This window comes from Cygnus atratus, chromosome 20 (assembly GCF_013377495.2).
Source record: "Cygnus atratus isolate AKBS03 ecotype Queensland, Australia chromosome 20, CAtr_DNAZoo_HiC_assembly, whole genome shotgun sequence".
Taxonomy (NCBI): Eukaryota; Metazoa; Chordata; class Aves; order Anseriformes; family Anatidae; genus Cygnus; species Cygnus atratus.
Window position 1 is genome coordinate 1,015,559 of NC_066381.1, and position 17,865 is coordinate 1,033,423.

At 63.5% G+C, this 17,865-nt stretch overlaps 1 protein-coding gene across 1 annotated transcript; it reads left to right on the forward strand.

Moving 5' to 3' along the window:
* The first annotated feature begins 3,159 nt into the window (after nt 1-3,159).
* On the forward strand, nt 3,160-14,361 carry LOC118254073 (septin-4-like). Its single transcript, XM_050714722.1, has 12 exons — nt 3,160-3,203; nt 7,294-7,587; nt 7,757-7,850; nt 7,924-8,010; nt 9,087-9,210; nt 9,449-9,583; nt 9,679-9,796; nt 10,105-10,206; nt 10,515-10,611; nt 10,743-10,905; nt 12,610-12,709; nt 12,948-14,361. Exons 1-12 carry the CDS (start codon nt 3,201-3,203, stop codon nt 13,005-13,007), a joined length of 1,377 nt encoding a protein of 458 aa, XP_050570679.1. The 5' UTR covers nt 3,160-3,200; the 3' UTR covers nt 13,008-14,361.
* The last annotated feature ends 3,504 nt before the right edge of the window (nt 14,362-17,865 follow it).

A 17,865-nucleotide genomic window follows, 5' to 3' on the forward strand; every position in this document is an offset into this window, starting at 1 on the left:
TGAGGTGACACCGGGTGCTGCCAATTCCCCACTGCCACCGTGTCCCCAAACTGGGGAGGGGAGGGGTCAACACCATCTGCTGAACACTTTGCAAAGGATTTTTGGGGGCCGATGGCATGTGATGAAGTGTGGGAAGGCTCAGGGGGTGGCACAGAGCTCACCCCATGCCCGAGCCCCCCAGAGGGCCCCTGCCCTGGTCCAGAGCTGGCTGCAGAGGGGCAGCTGAGGGGCTTGGCACAAGGATGTGGAGATGCTGGTGCGTGGGTTTGGGTGTCTGCGAGACCCTGGTGCAGTGTTTCAAGGGCTGTTGGTTGCCCTGCAGGGATCCAGCACAGGGAGCGACCCAGGCACTTGGGTAGCACCCTGGGGTGCACAATGCAGCTCATCCTCCTCACACTGGGAAAAATGAGTGTGCTCCCAGCCTGGACATTGCTTGGCTGTCTCAGGGGGTCTTCCGAGGCAGCAAAGTGCCGTGGGCACGTGTCGGCATCCTTCCAAGGCTGTGTCCTGTGGGAAGCACTGGGAAGTTTGCTTTGAGCCCTCAGGGACGGCTAGGTGGTGACCCTGGCAGGCATTCCTCTGCCGAGCCTCCGTGCTGGCGAGGCCCCAAAAAATGGACCCGTTGCAACCGAAATAGCTAAAAATAAGTAGTTCTCACAGAGAATGCTGTGAGTGGCTTCACAGCCTCTGAACCTGCCAGTGTGAGGGGAGGGGGCTGACCCTGTGGCGTGGGCACTCAGCCCTGGCCCTGTGTGCTGTGCATGGGTGGGCTGGGGGCAGCAACCCCTTGGGAAGCCTGCCGAGGAGCCAAGGACCCGTCTCGGTGTGGTGCTGGGGGAATGGGCGCAGAGAGGAGGGTGTTGGCAGGGGGAGTGGGCAGGCAAGGGGTTAACAGCCCCGCGCCCGCCGGATGCAGCATCCTGGGATGGGCTCTTTCCATCTTGTTTTGGTTTGGAGGAATAAAAGCTTTGGCAGTGCATAGCCTCTTCCCAAAATAACTCAGCCTCCCATGATAATTATAGAGCGCTGGCCCTTGGTAGATGCTCGCTGCAGCTTCCCTTCCCAGCCAGCACCCGGCTGCTGCTGCTGGCCGGGGTGAGGGAGGCCGGGGTGCTCAGGGTGCCTTGGGGACCGCCAGCCTTCCTCCATGTCACTGCTGCTCCTTCTGTGTCATTCCCCACCAAGAAAAATGCAGCTGGCCCAGGCCAGCCAGTGCAGCATCCCTAGTGATGGGGGCATCACCACCTCTGCGTCCCAGAGCTGCCCTGCTCTCACAGGGAAAATGCGCAAGGCAACCCAAAAAGCCCCATTCCCCGCTGTGATGTGGCCGTGTTGGGGACACCGAGCACGCTTCCTCAGCCAGGCACGGACAGAGCGTGACCCCCTTTAGCTCCAGCTGCCACGACGTAGCCTGGGCTTGCCCCCCTGCATCCCCCTCCCACTCCGCAGCTGATCCCTTCAGCTTTTAATGCTCTATTTAAAGCCTGTGCTGCAGCTCTGCAGCCACATCCCACAGCCTTCGCCAGGCACCGGGCTCCTTGAGTGAGGCCCTGGCCAAATTCCCACTGCTGGAAGTTGCACGCATCGCCTGCTGGCCTGGCTGAGCACGGCCAGCTCATCACAGCAGTGCCCGGCTCAGTGCCCCCCCATGGGAGCAGCTGCTCCTTGAAGGGCACCGGGAGACAGGGATGAGCTCCTGGAACATGTAAGTGGGTAATCCCCAGTAATGCTGCCTCTCAGAGGAAAGCGCTGCTGTGGGGATTAGGGATTTAAGCATCCATCCTCCCCTACCTGCCCCTGCCCCGCTCCTGCCCACTGCCCGCTGCCCCAGATGGACAGGGCCCGGGCACTGCTTGGGCTCCCATGTGCCCGATTGTGCCTCCATGGGCTGTTTACAGGAATAAAGCGAGCCCAGTGCATGGAGCCATCTGGCCATGTCCCCATGGCATGGAGGGGACGAGGCCCTGAGCAGTGACAGTGCTGGGGGCAGAGCTGTGGGAGCGAGATGGTCCCAGCCTCTGCCTGGGGCTGGCTCCGGCTTTGCCTCCAGCTGCTGCTGGCCAAGCCCCCCGCTGCCCCGTTCACAGCCGGGAACACAAGCACTCCATGACGCCCCGGCCGCTGTCTTGTGCCAGTGTCCTCCCCTGCCCTCCATGGGGACAGGAGGGACACAGCCACGTGCCACCAGCACTCACTGCAGGGTCCCATGGCCGGGAGTGTCCCCAAAAGCAGCTGCCTCCAACCCCAGCACCGTTTCGGGACAGGGACAGGGACAGGGACAGGGACAGCACAGAGCAGGCTGTGATTTTGCTGACAGAGCCGCAGGATCCAGTGCCTGGTGCCCGGTGTGTGATGTGTGGTGCCAGCTCCCAGCAACAGTTGTGCAGCTCCCAGTATGCAGACTGGTACCAGTGCTGGTACCCAGTGGCCAGTACCCTGTAGCTGGTGTGCAGTGACCAGTGAGTGTTCCCCAGCGCTTGGTGCCTCCTGCCCAGTGCTCGGTACCAGCTGGGCAGTGCCTGGTACTGGTGGCAGTGCCTGGTGCTGCTGCCCTGGTGCTGGGGCTGTTCCTTCCCACCTGCACTAGTACCAGGTGCTGGTGCCAGTGCCTGGTGCTGCTGCCATGTGCCCGGTACGTGGTGCTGATGCCAGTGCCCAGTCCATGGTGTCAGTGTGCTGTGCATGGTGCTGGCGCTGGCGCACAGTTCCCAGTGCCTGGTGTTGATGCTGGTGCTGGTACTGGTGTCCAATGCCCCGTACCAGTTTTGGTGCACAGATCCCAGTTCCCAGTGCTGGTGCTGATGCCAGTGCCTGGTGTTGGTGCCAGCATTGGTACCAGTGCCAGTGTCTGGTGCTGAAGCCAGTGCTGATACTGGTGTCAGTGCTGGTGCCAATGCTGATACCAGTGCTGATGCTGGTGCCAGTGCTGATGCCGGTGCCCAGCGCTGCTGCTGGTGCTGCCAGTGCCCGTTTTCCGGTGCCCGATTCTGACGCTGGTGCCGGTCCCGGTGCCGAGCACAGGCACTGATGCCGATGCCGGTGCCGGTGCCGGTGCCGGTGCATCGATGCCGGTGCCGGTGGCGGTGCCCGGTGCCGCCCCGCCCCGCCCCGCCCCCGCCGCTGCTATTTCTGCTCATCCCGGCGGCGGGGCCCGGCCGTGCCGCTCGGCAGCCGCCGCTCCCGGACGGCGCCCGGCAGCCATGGTAAGGCCGGGGGGGGACGGGAACGGGGACGAGGACAGGGAGGGGGCCGCCCGGGGCCGCCTCCCCGCTCCCGGTGCCCTCCGTGAAGGTGACGGCGCCGCGGGGGCGGAGCGGGCCGGGAGCGCCGGTGCCGCAGCGGGGCCGGGGGGGGGGGGAGGGTACAGCGCGGCCGCACCTGCCCGGGACCGGGGGCACGGGGGGGGGGGGAGCTGCACATCGCCCCCACACACCGTGGCATCGGGGTGCCCCCCTCCTACCCCATCCCCGGAAAGCGGCACCTGCGCCCCCCGTCTGCGGCCCCCATCCCGGGCACCGTCGTAAGGGACGGGGGGGGCAGCGGCTGTATCTGTCCCCCCCCCCCCGCCCTTACCGGGGCCTTCGGCCGGTTCCCGGCAGCCGCTCGCGATTGCGGTGCCGGCGGCGCTGCCGGCCGGGCCGGGCCCTCCCGCGGGGCCGCTTGGAGCGGGGTCCCGGCGAGGTGCGGAGCCGCCAGGAGCCCTCCCGGACCCGGACCCGGACCCGGCCCCGGACCCGGCCCCCCCCCGCGGCCCGTCCTGCGCCCCGGCACCGCGCATCCCCCCCGCGGGGTCCCCGGGGGGCCGCGAGGTGCCCGCGGAGGGACCCCCGGCGGGAGCGATCCGCCCGTCCTTCCCGAGCGGCCGCCGTGGGAACGGGACCGGCGCATTCCTCGGAGCGGGACGCAGCGCAAGCAGGCGGGAGGGCGGCTGGCAGAGCGTGCCGACACCGCTTCTGCGGAGCGTCGTCCCCGAAAGTCCCAGAATTGGCTTTGGGGATGGACGGACCCAAGGGACACCCCTGTCCCCCCCGGGCGGGCTGCTGAGCCCCAGCTCCCGGCCACGTCGGAGCCACTTCAGGCTCTCAGCGCCCCGAATCTTCTCGTTTGCTAGGGGCCGTTTGCTCCTGTGGTTAATGGCGCGCGTCAAAACGCTGCCCCGATTCCAGTCCGGGCAGGCCCCGCTGTCACTTCCAGGCTGCAGCACCCGAGGTGCTGCCGTGCACGCTCTCGGCCCGGGTCCCCCCCCAGGTAACTCAACCTGCTCCTAAAAGGTGCCCCGAAGGGATGGGGCTGCAGCTCCCGCACCGAGGGGCGCGTTGGGAAGCTCTTCTCGTGTGTGTCTCTCTGCATGGCCACTCTGCCCAGGCCTGGTACCACGCCTGACCCTGAGCCCTGTTCGTAGGGTGCCCAGCACCCCCCTCCTCCATGGTTCCCCCACGCGCATCCAGGGGTGCTCCAGCCCCAGAGGTCCCAGCTACATGTGTTTCCACATTCTGCTCCCCCACAGCCTCCCCAGGCAGCTCAGGCTGCTCAAGCTGAGCGATGCAGCTCAGGGACTGGGTTTCCCAATGAGGCGGCACTGATGGGGTGGGAGCTGGGAGCTGGGAGCGAGAAACTCCGATTACAAGAGGGCGGCAGCAGGCAGGTCGCAGCACGAGCAGCCCAGGTGCTGGCTGCCCCAGGGAAGGGGCGCTGGGACAGCCGAGCCCCCTGTGCTGCTCCTGGGAAAACCAGGCTTTGGTGGGGGGTGGTTACAGGGAGGGGAAGCCTCTCGCCGCAGTGCGGTGCGTGAGGAGCACCGAGGTACATAGATGCTGGGGAGTGGAGGGGGCGGCACATGGTGGGGATGAGGGCATCTGTGGCCCTGTCTGCCTTAGATGCCCAGCTGTGGTGTGTGCAGTGCCGTGGGTGGCACATCGGGGTGTCACCTTCAGGTGGGGCACGGCTGTGGGGACAGCACCTGGCTGGGACACTTCCTCCCACCCCCGTGGGGACAGGGCACAATGCTGCCCCTGGGGACGTGGGGCTGGGGATGCTGCAGGTGCCTGGCAGCCCTCACCCACGTCCTGGGTGCGAAGCCTCCCCGGAGCAGCCGTGGGAGGCTGTGGAGAACAGCCAGGCATGGAGATGCCAACAGTGGCTCTCCCAGCTCAGGCTGTGCTGCCCCAGTGCCCCGCCAACCTCACCCCGTGGCACCCTCGAGCTGTCACCGCACAGGATGGTGTGATGCAGGGTGACAGGCGGGGACAGGGCAGCCTGCAGCGGCTCGCATGTGCGGCGGGGTGTGTAATCCGCTTACGGGGCATGGCACACATAAATCCCAGCTTGCAGGTGGGCGTCGGCGTGGGACAGTCAGGGAGCAGCGGCACTGGTGCTGTGTGCGCTGCCAGGGCTCAGCCTGAGAGCCCATGCTGGCATTATGGGTTGTGGGTGCTGGGACCCGGCACAGGACCATCAGCCTCTGTTGGCCCCTCGTCCTTCGTCTCCCAGCTGCCCTCCGCGGCACAGGGCAGCGCTCTGGGGCTTTTTAGCACTTCCCTGGGTAACTCAGGCGAGTGAAGCCTGCCCGGCTCCGCGCCTGAGCTGCTTCGATGCATCTCGACATGCATCAAGGCGAATCACCGTTGGGCTGATGGGGGAGACCCCCAACACTGACAGCTCGGGCTGCTGCCTCCGGCTCCTCCATGGGCTGTTAATGCTTTGGTTAACCCTTGAGGTTGAACACTGGCAGCTGAGCCGTGTTTCTCTGGGGATGGAGCTGTTTCTCTTGGGATGAATGTCCTCCAAGCTGCGTGCTCAGCCCAAGGGCTGGGGGGCTCAGGCAGCCCCATTTCCCCCTGCCTGCCTGTCCACCCCCTGGCCAGCGATGCTTCGCTGGTCCCTGACACCTCCAAGAGCCGATCACCTGCTCTGTAGCTGGCCAGGAGCTGGGCTCACTCTGCTCCCTGTGCCTGGAGGCTCCCCTCTTGTGCCCCCCACGCTGCCACTGCCCCACTGCACTCAGGAGGGCTGTGCCTGGGTGCCCCGGTGCCTGCACAGGGTGGAGTTATGCTAATGTGCTCCTGTCCCTCTCTGAGCCTCGGCACAGCCAGTGCCACTCGCAGCATCTCCCAGCCACGGTGACACCGGCTCGGCCATGGCCACCGGCCCTGAGCTGCAGCCTCTGCAGGAGGTATGGGGGGAGCATCAGGGGAGAGGGGGCAGACACGGGTGGGGGACACAGGGGGAGCCCCACACCCAGCTGGAGGGGAGCTGGAGAAGGTGCCACAGCTGATGCTCTGTCCCCAGGGACACACTCACTGCAGGGAGGATGTGATCCAGCTTTGTGGAGCTTCTCTGTGCTGGGGTGTGGGGGCCTGGGCCCCAAAGGGTTGCAGCCCCATGGGACAGAGCTGGGGCAGTGGGGCTGGGAATGCTTGGTGGCAGTGGTCACCTGTCCCCAGATGGGCAGGGTGTGCTGAGCGCACCGACAAGGGGAGGATGCTGCGGTGTCAGGGACCTGCTGAGCACTGTTGACCTGCTGGGGATGGGGATGGGGAGGGGGACGAGGGGGAGTCATACGGTACCACCAGCCTGGCACTGCCATCCCCCATCCTGGTGGCCGTGGGGGTTCTGGGCAGAGCAGCAGCATGACCTCGTTTCCAGCCCGCTCACCCGGCACCTCTCGCCTGGCCTCCAGCACGGCCGCCCTCCGCAGGGACATGGGGTGCAGGGGGACATGTGTGTCCCCATGGGGGGCTCTCATCTCGGTGCCACTGTGCAGGGTGGGGGCTCACCCCTGTCCCCAATCTGGGGATCCCCCTGTAGGGTGGGATTCCCAAGGCAGTTTCCATGGGGAGCCCATGAGCAGACCCGTTTGCCCCCCAGCTCCATGGCTGCTGCCTCTCATCTCTCTTCTCCCCATCCCCCCTCCCCGTGCTCCCTGCAGGCCATGGCGCATGCGGGGGCTCTACCCACCCCAGAAGACCCCAAGGAGCGTGGGGGTGCCCAGGGCCTCCCCAGGGCCAGGGGTGACAGTCCCCATCCCTGCCCCCCGGAGCACCAGGAGCCGGCCGACCTCCCCATGCAACAGGCTGTAAGCGCCCGCACTGCAGGGTGCACAGACCCTGCTGTCCCCACACTGCCCTCACGCCTGTCCCGGGGCTGGCACTGTTGTCCCCCTCTTTTTTTTCCCAAGGTTTACCCCCCTCTGCCTTGGGGGTGCATGAGGCTGGCTGTGGAGGTTTGGGGGTCCTGATGCTGAGCGGTGCCACCGCAGGCATCCCCTCCTTCCTCACCCCTTTTTCCCCCCAGATCAAGCACTTCCTGAAGGAGGACTCAGAGGAGGCTGAGCTCACCCAGTTCCTCCGGGACTGTCCCCCCACCGACAGCCCCTGCAAAGTGGAGCCCCCCGAGGGCAGGCGGGAGCCCGGCCACCCCCTCTGTGGCAGGGTCCCCACCGAGGAGCCCGCCGATGGCAGGGACACCCGGCCCTTCTCTCGCCCTCGGCCCCTGGATGCCCAGCAGCTCATCACGGCCCCCCCGCCACCCAGCCCCTCCCGGCCGCGCAGCCCCTGGGGGCAGCTGGACCCCTACGACTCCTCCGAGGTGCGGTGGGTCCCTGGGGTGTGGGTGGGCTGGGAGGGGGGGACAAAGGAGTCACCGCAGAGGATGTGCCTGCCCAGTGAACCCAAGGGGACCCCTTGGGCTGCCTGGGGGGATACAGCCCCGGGTGGGGAGAGCAGCGTCCCCTGTCCCACGTCCCCTCTCCCTGCAGGACGACAAGGAGTACGTGGGGTTTGCCACGCTCCCCAACCAGGTCCATCGCAAGTCAGTGAAGAAGGGCTTTGACTTCACGCTCATGGTGGCAGGTAGGGGCCTGGCGCGGTGGCCGGAGCGGGGATGGTGACCTGGACGTCCCCTCACTGCTCCCCATCACCCCAGGGGAGTCTGGGCTGGGGAAATCCACCCTTGTCAACAGCCTCTTCCTGACGGACATGTACAGGGACCGCAAGCTCCTGAATGCCGAAGGTAAGGTCAGCCCGCACCGGGCACTGGGCAGCAGCTGTGAACACCCCGATTGCTGTGGGGAGGGGACACGGATGGGTTTGGAGGGACATCTCCATCTGTTTCCCCCCCGAGGGGCTGGCAGCTCTCCTCCGCACCCAGCTGGGCTCCTCCGGTCCCTCACACCCACGTTTGTCCCTTCTGGGCTTCCCCAAAGGCAGAAGCAGGCGTGATGCTTTGCCAAGGCAGCGGGGCCCACCAGCACAGTGCCCCCCCGCCGGGCTTTGTCCTGGGCTGCAAAGCAGAGGGGGAACAAAGCCCGGCTTGTTGGGTCAGGGACAGTCGGGGTCCAGGGCGCAGTGCCACGTGGATGGCTCCACTTCAGCTGCGGTGGCCACGCTAATTAAAAATAGCCCGAAGGGTCCAGATCCCCGCGGTCCGGGGGGATTATTGGGTTTGTTTTGGTTGCCAGGAGCAATTTTCAGCCTAAATGAACACAGGCGGCCACATGCACACGGAGCGAAGAGAGCATCCCTGGGGTGTGGAGATGCAGGGACATGGGGCGTGCAGGGGGGCTGGGGGTAAAGGGTTATTAAATCACACAGTCATGGGGCTGTGGGGTCACACAGGGGTGCAGGGAGTTGAAAATGCTCCCGAGGTGATGCTCTGGCAGCCCACCTTCCTCATCCTCATGCTGCCCTGGCTGTGTTCACAGAAGGAGGGCTCCTGTTGGCTTCTGAGTTCAAAAGCCAAAAGCAGCTGTGGGCAGTGAAGTGCTTGGGTTCGGTGGACAAGGTGACCAGGAGCTTGGGGACACTGGGAGCTGGGAGGCATCCTGTGCCCCCAGGGGCTGGATGTGACCCCAGGCTCTTCTCTAGCACAGGGAGAGCAGCGCCTTCAGGCTGGGGCTAAGTTGGGGTGGGTGCCCTGCTTGGTGCTGGACAGATGCTGTCACAGGAGGTGATGGCATGGCCACTGGGGAAGGGTGAGCATGGTGCCACCGCGGCTGTGCCCACCGTGTGCGGAGATGAGCACGTCGTGCTCATCCCTGACCCTCGACCGGAGTGCCCGTGCCATCCCCGTTTCTCCTGCCCTTGCAGAGCGCATCACGCAGACGGTGGAGATCACCAAGCACGTGGTGGACATTGAGGAGAAGGGTGTCAAGCTGCGCCTGACCATCGTGGACACGCCGGGCTTCGGGGACGCCGTCAACAACACTGAGTGGTGCGGGGAGAGGGACGTGGGTGCGCTGGGGTGGCCCTGGGGACAGGGAGCACTGCTGGGGGTGCGAGTGGCTCCGAGGCAGGGACGCCCCACGGTGCTGTGGTTTGTGCAGCCCCTGTCCTCGGGACACTGAGCCCTGGGAAGTAGTGTTGGGCCCGGAGATGTTGGGGTTGGGACTGGGGAAAGCCCATGGGGGCTCCAGTGGTCATCCCCCCTGCCAGCCCTCCTGTTCCCCCAGCTGGAAGCCTGTGGCTGACTACATCGACCAGCAGTTTGAGCAGTATTTCCGCGATGAGAGTGGCCTGAACCGGAAAAACATCCAGGACAACCGCGTCCACTGCTGCATCTACTTCATCTCGCCCTTCGGCCACGGGTAGGGGCAGCCCCCCCCTTCCCTGCCCGCCCGAGGCCGTCAGCAACACCAGGGGGTCAGAGAAGGGACTTGGGGCTCACAGGGCTCCCCCGCAGCCTCCGGCCCCTGGATGTGGAGTTCATGCGAGCCCTGCACCAGCGGGTGAACATCGTGCCTGTGCTGGCCAAGGCAGACACCCTGACGCCCTCTGAGGTGGAGCGCATGAAGAACAAGGTGAGGGGGAGCTGATCCTGCCTGGGGCTGTCCCCTCACCTCCCTCTTGCCTGGCGGTCCTTCCCATCCCCTGCCTGGGCTTTGCTGTGGAGCATCCCCCGTGCCCCCAGTACTGATGGTCCACAGGGTCCTGTCTCTCTGGGGTGGTGGGGGTGTCCGTGACATCCTGTCCCCCTCCTGTGGGGGACAGGTTTGCTGGGTGCGTGGCTGGCCCCTGGGGGACACCGGGTGTGTGGCCCTGCCCGTGGTGCTTCCTCACCCCCTTTCCGAGAGGCAGAGCCCCGTCCTCACCCGGGCTGTGTGCGCAGATCCGCGAGGAGATCGACCACTACGGGATCCGCATCTACCAGTTCCCCGAGTGCGACTCGGACGAGGATGAGGAGTTCAAGCTGCAGGACCAGGCGCTGAAGGTGGGTTGGGCCCCTGCAGCCCCAGGGCCGGGGGGAGCACATCGTCCCTGGTGCCAGGCAAGCCCTCCAGCAGCCCAGCACGGTGGGTTTGGGATGTATCGCACGGGGCTGGACATCTCCCTGAGCTGCTGCCACCTGTAGCTCGGTGGGATGGAGAAACCCTGCTGCGAGCTCTGCCACCCCACAGCCAGGGCTCTGGGGCATCTTGGCAGAGCCGTGCTGGATACGGCCAAGGTGATGTGGGTGGGGGGATTTGGACCACGGCAGCAGGACCGAGTCCTGCTATAACCCTCGCCATCCTCTTGCAGGAGAGCATCCCCTTCGCTGTCATCGGCAGCAACACGGTCGTGGAGGCCAAGGGCCGGCGCGTCCGCGGGCGCCTCTACCCCTGGGGCATCGTGGAAGGTAACGCCAAGGGGGGACCTGTCCCTGCAGGGATGGGGACATCGCGCACCCCTTCTCCGTCCTGTGGTCCCCATGCTGGGGGTTTGGGGAGGGGGGCTGGTGGGGCCCCCTGACCCCCGGCTCCCCCGCAGTGGAGAACCCGTCCCACTGCGACTTCGTGAAGCTGCGCACCATGCTGGTGAGGACACACATGCAGGACCTGAAGGACGTGACGCGGGAGACCCACTACGAGAACTACCGCACACAGTGCATCCAGAGCATGACCCGCATGGTGGTGAAGGAGAGGAACCGCAAGTACGGGGCTGGGAGTGGGGCTGGGCTGTGGGAAGGGATGGGGCAGCCTCTCTTCTCCTTGGGGTGGCATTGGGGTGGCCCTTTCCTTGCTGGCTGGAGGGGTTGGTGGGGACCCTTTGTCCCCACGGGCTCTGGGGCCAGAGCAGAGCAAGCAGCTGGTGCCAAGGCTCTGCCCTCAATGCCCACCAGACTCGTGGTACTCGCATCCCCTTCAGAATCCCCAGAATTCCCTGGGTGACCCCAAAAAGTAGGTGCCCCATGGGGCTGGCTGCAGAGCCCTCGCCGGTGCAGTGTGGGGGCTTGGCGGGTGGCTTGTGCTTTGCTCGTGGGATGGTCATGGGTGGCAGTCGGGGACGGCTGGCGGTGGCGATGGGTGCCCTAAGCTCGTCTCTCCATGCATGCTGCGGGAGAAGGAGGCAGCCCTCCACGCTGCGGCTGTGCTGTGCCGACTGCTCTGCAGACTGAGCCTGGGACGTGCTCGTCCCCTGCTGCCACCGCTGCCTGCGTCCCCCGGCCCCTCTATAAAGTGCTTGCTGGTACCCAATGCTGTCTTGGTCCTTCTGTGCCTGCAAGGGCTCTGCAGGAAAGTACGGGGGGGCTCCTGGGGACAGCCAGCCCCAGGCCACCTGCCCGTTGCCCAGATCAGCATCTAGTTGCCCACTGTCAAGCTTCCCGTGGCTGGGGGCATGGTGCTGGCAGTGCCCACGACAATGGGAGGATGCAGTTCCCCTGCAGAGCTGTCACTGGGGCTGCCCAGCTCACCCAGGCATGGTGGGGTTGCAGGGACCCTGCCTGGCACTGTCACCCAAGCACCCACCTCCAGCAGTGCCCAAGGGGTCTGCAGGCACTCGTGTGTTTGCCACGGCCCCGCTGTGTCCCCATCTGGTGGCACCCAGCTTTCCCATCCAAAGGGAGGCAACCCCAAACTGGGGTGATGCTAGCTCGGGGTGCAGGAGGCAGCTGGGTGCCTGTTTTAGGAAGGTCCCTCAGGTGGGTGCCCAGGGCTGGTGAAGCCGCTTGGCCCATGCCTGGTGCCAGCTCCAACCTCATCTCGCTGCCGGGGCTGGAGCTCACCACCATCCCTGCGGCTCCAAAATTCCCCCTGCCACTGTCAGGAGCCATGCTGATGGGCAGTGATCTCCCAAACAGATCAAAACTCAACCAGAAACCAGACCCTGCCTTTGCATGCCCGCACTACCCCAGCACCAGGGGCAGCCTCCCCACACATCAGCTCTGCCACAGCCGGCACCGCTCCCGCACGTCCCCACACCGTGGGCACAGGGCTGACACGCGTGACCGCTGCGAGCGGCAGCGATGTCGCAGCCACGTGGTCACCGGCTGGGGCAGCGCGTGGCTCCCGCAGGGACCCGGCCATGAGAGCTGGTCCCTCCCTGTGTCCTTGCCATGGGAGAAGCCATCGATCCAGCCCGCTGCGATGGGGTGGCCCCGGGCAGGGTGCTCTGTACCACAAGTGCCTTTCCTGGATGATGCTCTGGAAAAGCAGCGCAGAGCTGCTGGGAGCAGGGGCTGTGGCACAGCCCTGCTGTCTTCGGGGGCCGTGGGACGCCAGGGGGCCAGCACTGTCCCCTTTGGTTGTCCCCAGCTCTTGTATGGGTCTGGGAGATGTTTTGTGAGTTGGGGGAGGAGAGCTCGGTTTTTGAGGTGGAGGTGGGAACAGCCTCTTCTCCTCTCTCTGCCCCACAGCAAACTGACGCGGGAGAGTGGGACAGATTTCCCCATCCCTGTCATCCCCCCGGTGCCTGATTCGGAGACGGAGAAGCTCATCCGGGAGAAGGACGAGGAGGTGAGCACAGGGCCCCCCAAGCATCCCGCTGTCCCCAGACCCAGCAGGTTACACCCTGCAGGTGGGCTGGGGAAGCATTTGAGGGGAATCAGAGGTTTTCTCCCCAAAACACATCTCTTGATGATCCAGACCTGCCTGGAATGCTTGACCCAAATCTGTGTGCAGGGGAGGTGACATGGCTGGGGGAAGCCCATGGAGGTGCCACCTCCCTGGTTGTCACCCCTTTGCTCTCTCCCAGCTGCGGCGCATGCAGGAGATGCTGCAGAAGATCCAGAAGCAGATGAAGGACTCCCACTAGCCCCCTCCTCCTCGTCCTCCTCCGGCCGTGTGCCACGCGGATCAGAGATGTTTACATCACGCTCCATCCCAGCCAAGCTGCGAGACTCGGTACCAACAACACCTCTCACCTTAAGCTGCTGCGGTATCGCCTTATGGACCTGGGCACCGCGAGGGACGGGGTGCCCAGCCCGGGGGTCCCCCAAACCCTGTCCCGGCCACCCCTGCACCCCCTGGGCTGGGTGCAGCTTTGTCCCCAGCGCTTTGGTTCCTCCTCTGTCGCCCCAGCCCCGGGTATCTCCCAGGAGGCCACCACCACCCTGCTCCCCACCTTGTGGCTCTTGTCCCTGTGTCACCTGGGGCTGCCTGCTCAGTGTAAAAGGAGATGAAAGGAGAGGACAGTCCCAGCCCTACAAAACAGGGGCCGCCCCACTGCTGGTTCCCACTTTGGGAATGGAAGGGAAAATGTGACTGTAGGGGGCCCGTGGGTCACTGAGGGGCTGGAGGGACAGCCACCACTTGGGCCCGTGGCCACCTCGGTGCCAGCAGAGAAGGGCCTGAAGCTTGATGGTGCCCAGCCCCATGTCCTGGGCATGTTCCCTCTCCCCAGTGAGCATGGTCCCATGGGAGCACCCCCAGTCGGTGCACAAGGAGCCTTGGGGCATCGCTGTCCCTGTAGAAAATCCCTTGAACCCTAAGTCCCCATGAGCAGAGACCGCCCCCGATGTTGGCCCTATAGAGCAATAATCGCCCTCCCCTCCCTTGGCAAGAGCATCATCCCTCGCTGCCATTTCGGCCCCTGGTGCCGCTTGCTTTTCTCTTGTGTCCCTGTGCCCCCCCAGGACGTCCCCGCCTGTGCTGCTTGCAGGCAGAGCGCTGCTGCCTGGCCTCAGGGGAGCCCCCCCCAGCTCCCTGCTTCCCTGCGGGCAGTGGGGAAAGGCTGAAGGGGATGGCCAGGCTGCGGGGTGGGGGCAGAACTGGGGCACAGGGCCATGTCCCCTCCCTGCCAGGGCCCAGGCCACCCTCTCAGGGTGGGTTTGAGCCCCCACGGTGTGGCTGGAGGTGTCCCAGGCTGGGTGGCACAGGGTGCCGGGGACAATGCCTGGTGGGTACCACCCGTGTGCCCGCATCGGCTGCAGCCTGAGGGCTCCTTCTGTCACCGCCCCATGAGCAAGGACCTGCAGGCTGTGTTAGCGCTTTCCTTTTTTTACCTTGCTATTTTCTTACAGAAGTACCTACCTTTGCATGACGGTCATAGATGCATTTATTAAAGTATACAAAGAGTATAGGTTTATAAATTCTTATAGAGCTAGTGGAAATATTTTTAACCCGTCCACAAACGTTCTCAATAAATACGGCTGACCTGGCTTGTCTGCAACCATGTCTCACTTCCACGGGCCGCGTGCGGGCAGGCGAGGCATGAGGATGATGAGGATGACCTCTCACTCCTGGCTTCTTCTTCCCTGGAAAGGTCCATCAGAATGGATTTCGGGGGGATTTCTGCCACCCCCCATGCTGCTGAAACAGACACAGGGCACCCAGACAGGGGGTGGGAGAGCTCCAGCTGCCCAAGCCCCCCGGGACACAAGGACCAGTGCCCGGTGCTGGCTCGTCCCCCTGTCACACCATGCTGTGGGTGCTGCTGGCACTGGGCACTGCTGGGAACCCCTGGGGCCTGAGCTGAGAGCATATGCCCCACATGGCCTGCTCTGCCCCCAACCCCCCTGGCACATGGTGGCTGGATCACCCCTATGAGCACGCATGACCAGTAATCCCAGTTTGGCTTCAGTGGGAGCTGGTTGGATGAGCTGGTAGGGAGCAGGTTTATCTCCAGCCCCTCTGCCTGGTGCCTGGTAGACCCTTGCTAGGTGTCCCCGCTCCGGTCTGCTCCCAGCCCTGTCCCCCGCCATGCTCCATTGCCATCCAGATCCCCCTGCCCCTGTATCTGCACCCCAAAGACCACAGCTACCAGCAGGGGAGACTTTGGGTAGGCTTTTCCCCAAAACCCTCACAGGTGGGACTCAGCTCTGTGGTCCGGCTGGGGGAGAAGCCCAGGCAGAGGCTCTGCCTTTGGATGCTTGTTGCTGTTCCTCAGCTGCTGCAGGTCCTTTGGCTGCTTCTGGTCATCCTCAACCTGGCCAGGGCTGGCCTGGTTGGCGCCAGCCACTCCTGTCCCAAGGTGAAACCACGCTGATGGGGTCAGGGCTGAGGTTCTGGCAGCCGCTTTCCTCCTTGCTTGCAGTTTTCAGACCACCTGAGTCACAGTGTGTGGCACATTCCCCACCAATACTGCCCCAAACGGTGCCAGACCCCAGCCCGTGCCGCAGCCATGCTGCCCCTGCTGTATCCCCACAGGAGTCTTTGGGAGCAAAGCCCCGGGTGATGCAAACCTGCTCTGTAGGGCACGAGGCTTTGGTGCTGTGGGAGGGGTGCACAACGGAGCAATCCTTCCTGGATGGTGAAAGTGTCCTGGACACATGCTTGGTGCTGCCAAGACTGATCTCTCCCCTCTTATCATGCTCTTTGGGGCCACTTTGGGCTACCCTAGGCAGCACCAGCCAGGAGCAAGAGGGGCCACGGGCCAGAGCCTCCGTGCCATGGAGCAGGAGCCGCAGCGTGCACCGCAACCCCACTGACACCTGATGCAGGGAGAAGCCATCACGTCGCTATTCAGGGGGCAAAAAAGTCAAAAAAGTTCAAAAGTCATCTGCATAAATGTCAGTCATTATAATATCAAAGTGAAAGGGAGAAGTGCTTGAGTTCCTTTGGATGCAGGAACTTGCCTCCTGCAGCTCCTGCAGCTCCTCAGCAGCCCTGCCCTGGTGGCCCTGCCCAGGGCAGCCAGCGCAGCCTCTCGTGGCCCCAAACCAGCTGACTTGGCCTGGTGCCCCTCGCCCCGGCCCTTTGCTTGTGTCCTCAGCAGGAAAACCCCAGTGCTCAGGCTCTGATAACAGTTCCAGCCTGTGCCTACCCTTGGTTCTGCTTCATTCCATCTGATTTTGATCACATCCTTAAAAGAAAAAACAATCCCACCCAAAACCCAGCCTTCCCACAAGTGTTTCCAGGGCAGAGATATTTTAGTGCGGCGAATTCTCTGATGTGCATTCTCTGATGTCCTATTTTAGGTCCCTCACCAGCGCTGGCACCGCCTGCAGACAATCGTGCTGGAGCTCTCCAGCCCTTTGGCAATAATTGTGGTGGGAGGAAACGTTTCTCTGGGTGGCGGAGGAAATCTCTCCACTCCTTCCAGGGCTGTGCTATCTCCATGCCTGCTGGACCCCCTTCCAGCACCAGCCCTTCCCTCCCAGCGGCCAGGCGGGCACATTGCCCCCCCGGGAGCACCCCTGCATGGTTCTCCTGCCCCATGGCCTCTGTGGGGTGGGGACAGTGCCCTAGGGCATCCGGATCTTGAACCCAGGAGCCAAGCCACTGCTCTGGTTCCTTCCCACTCCCTCTTGCACCTTCGCTTTGGCAGAAGGGGTTTAAAATTGGGGTGCTGGGATCCACCCGTCCAAACAGTGCCCAGCCCATGTCCAGCTCCATCCATGGTGGCACTGAGGTCTGTCTGCGAGCCTATGAGCTGCTGGCTCGCAGCACAGCATGCCTTCCCCTTGTTTTTTGGCTGTTATAAAGGTTTGGGATGCTGCGTCTGAACACAGCCAACGAATGCTCGTGATGAGTCTGGTTGCCTCTGTAAGTTCCTCTCCAGACCTGGCGGTTTCGGCAGCCCTGTAGCCACAAAGCCATGGCGTGCCGTCACTCTGCTCCCAGGAGGCAGCCAGCGCGCCCCAGAACCGCCTCGCACTCCTCAGGGCGGGACACAGCCCTGGTTCTCCAGAAAATGAAGAAGTGTTCAACATGTTTTGTGGTTTCTCTCTTTCTCACATCCAGAATAGAAAAACCAGAGTAAGAGCTTGAAACTTTTTCTTCAGCTCTGAACTCAACTGAAGGAAGGCCCTGGCCTAGCTGAGTGATCTGGCTCTGCCTCTCACCAAATACCTTTTGGAGGCTGAAGAAGAGGGAGAGGAAATGTGTCAGACTACGGGAGGTCTTCTCCAGAGCTTTCCAGTGTCCTTTCCTTCTCCTTTGTGCATCAGGACTGAGTGCAAGGGACAAAGCACCATCACCATGCTCTAAAAAGCCTCCCTTTTTAAGGGAGCTCCTTCAGAAGGACGTGAGGCTATCAGGAGCTTCTTGAGAGGAAAGCACCCCCAGCAGCCATGTGCATAATTCTGAAGTACCTGATTAAGTTATTTTTACCAAATGGCTTCAAACCACTCACGTTTATTGAGTGGTGGGGTGCCTGCTGTCTAACAGACGCGTCCTGGAGGTGCAGCTTCTAAGTCAGCTGAGACAGAATTAATGCTCCATACTTGTGCTGTGCTAGATCTTGTAAAAGCAAACACTGGAGTTCCTGTTGGTTCCTGCAGCCCCATTGTAGTTAAAACTGCTGGACAGCCACTTACACGGCCTTGAAAGAGAGAAGGAACAGATGCTTTGCACAAAAGCCCATGGGTGGGTGGATTTTCCGTGATTTCTCATCAACAATGCCACCACTGCAGCTGTGTCACCCCAGTGTTGTGGGGTGTGAGTGTACCAATCTCAACATCAGCCTGGTGGGCTCTGGAGACGGGGCCCTGCACAAAAAGCAGAGATGTTTTCTGCTCAAGTCGGGGTTGTTGGGCAAGTATTTGGCTTCCTAATTCTCTATTTGAATAGAACCCACCAGTACGGCCTGGCTAAGGCTCTTCAGACCCTGGGTGTGGAGATCGTGGACGTGGTTTCAGTGGTCCAGCAGCATCCAGCCCTGCTGCTTGCTCGGCCCCTTGATTGCAGACTATTTTCTGGTCCAGACCCCAAAACACACACCCTGGCTGTGG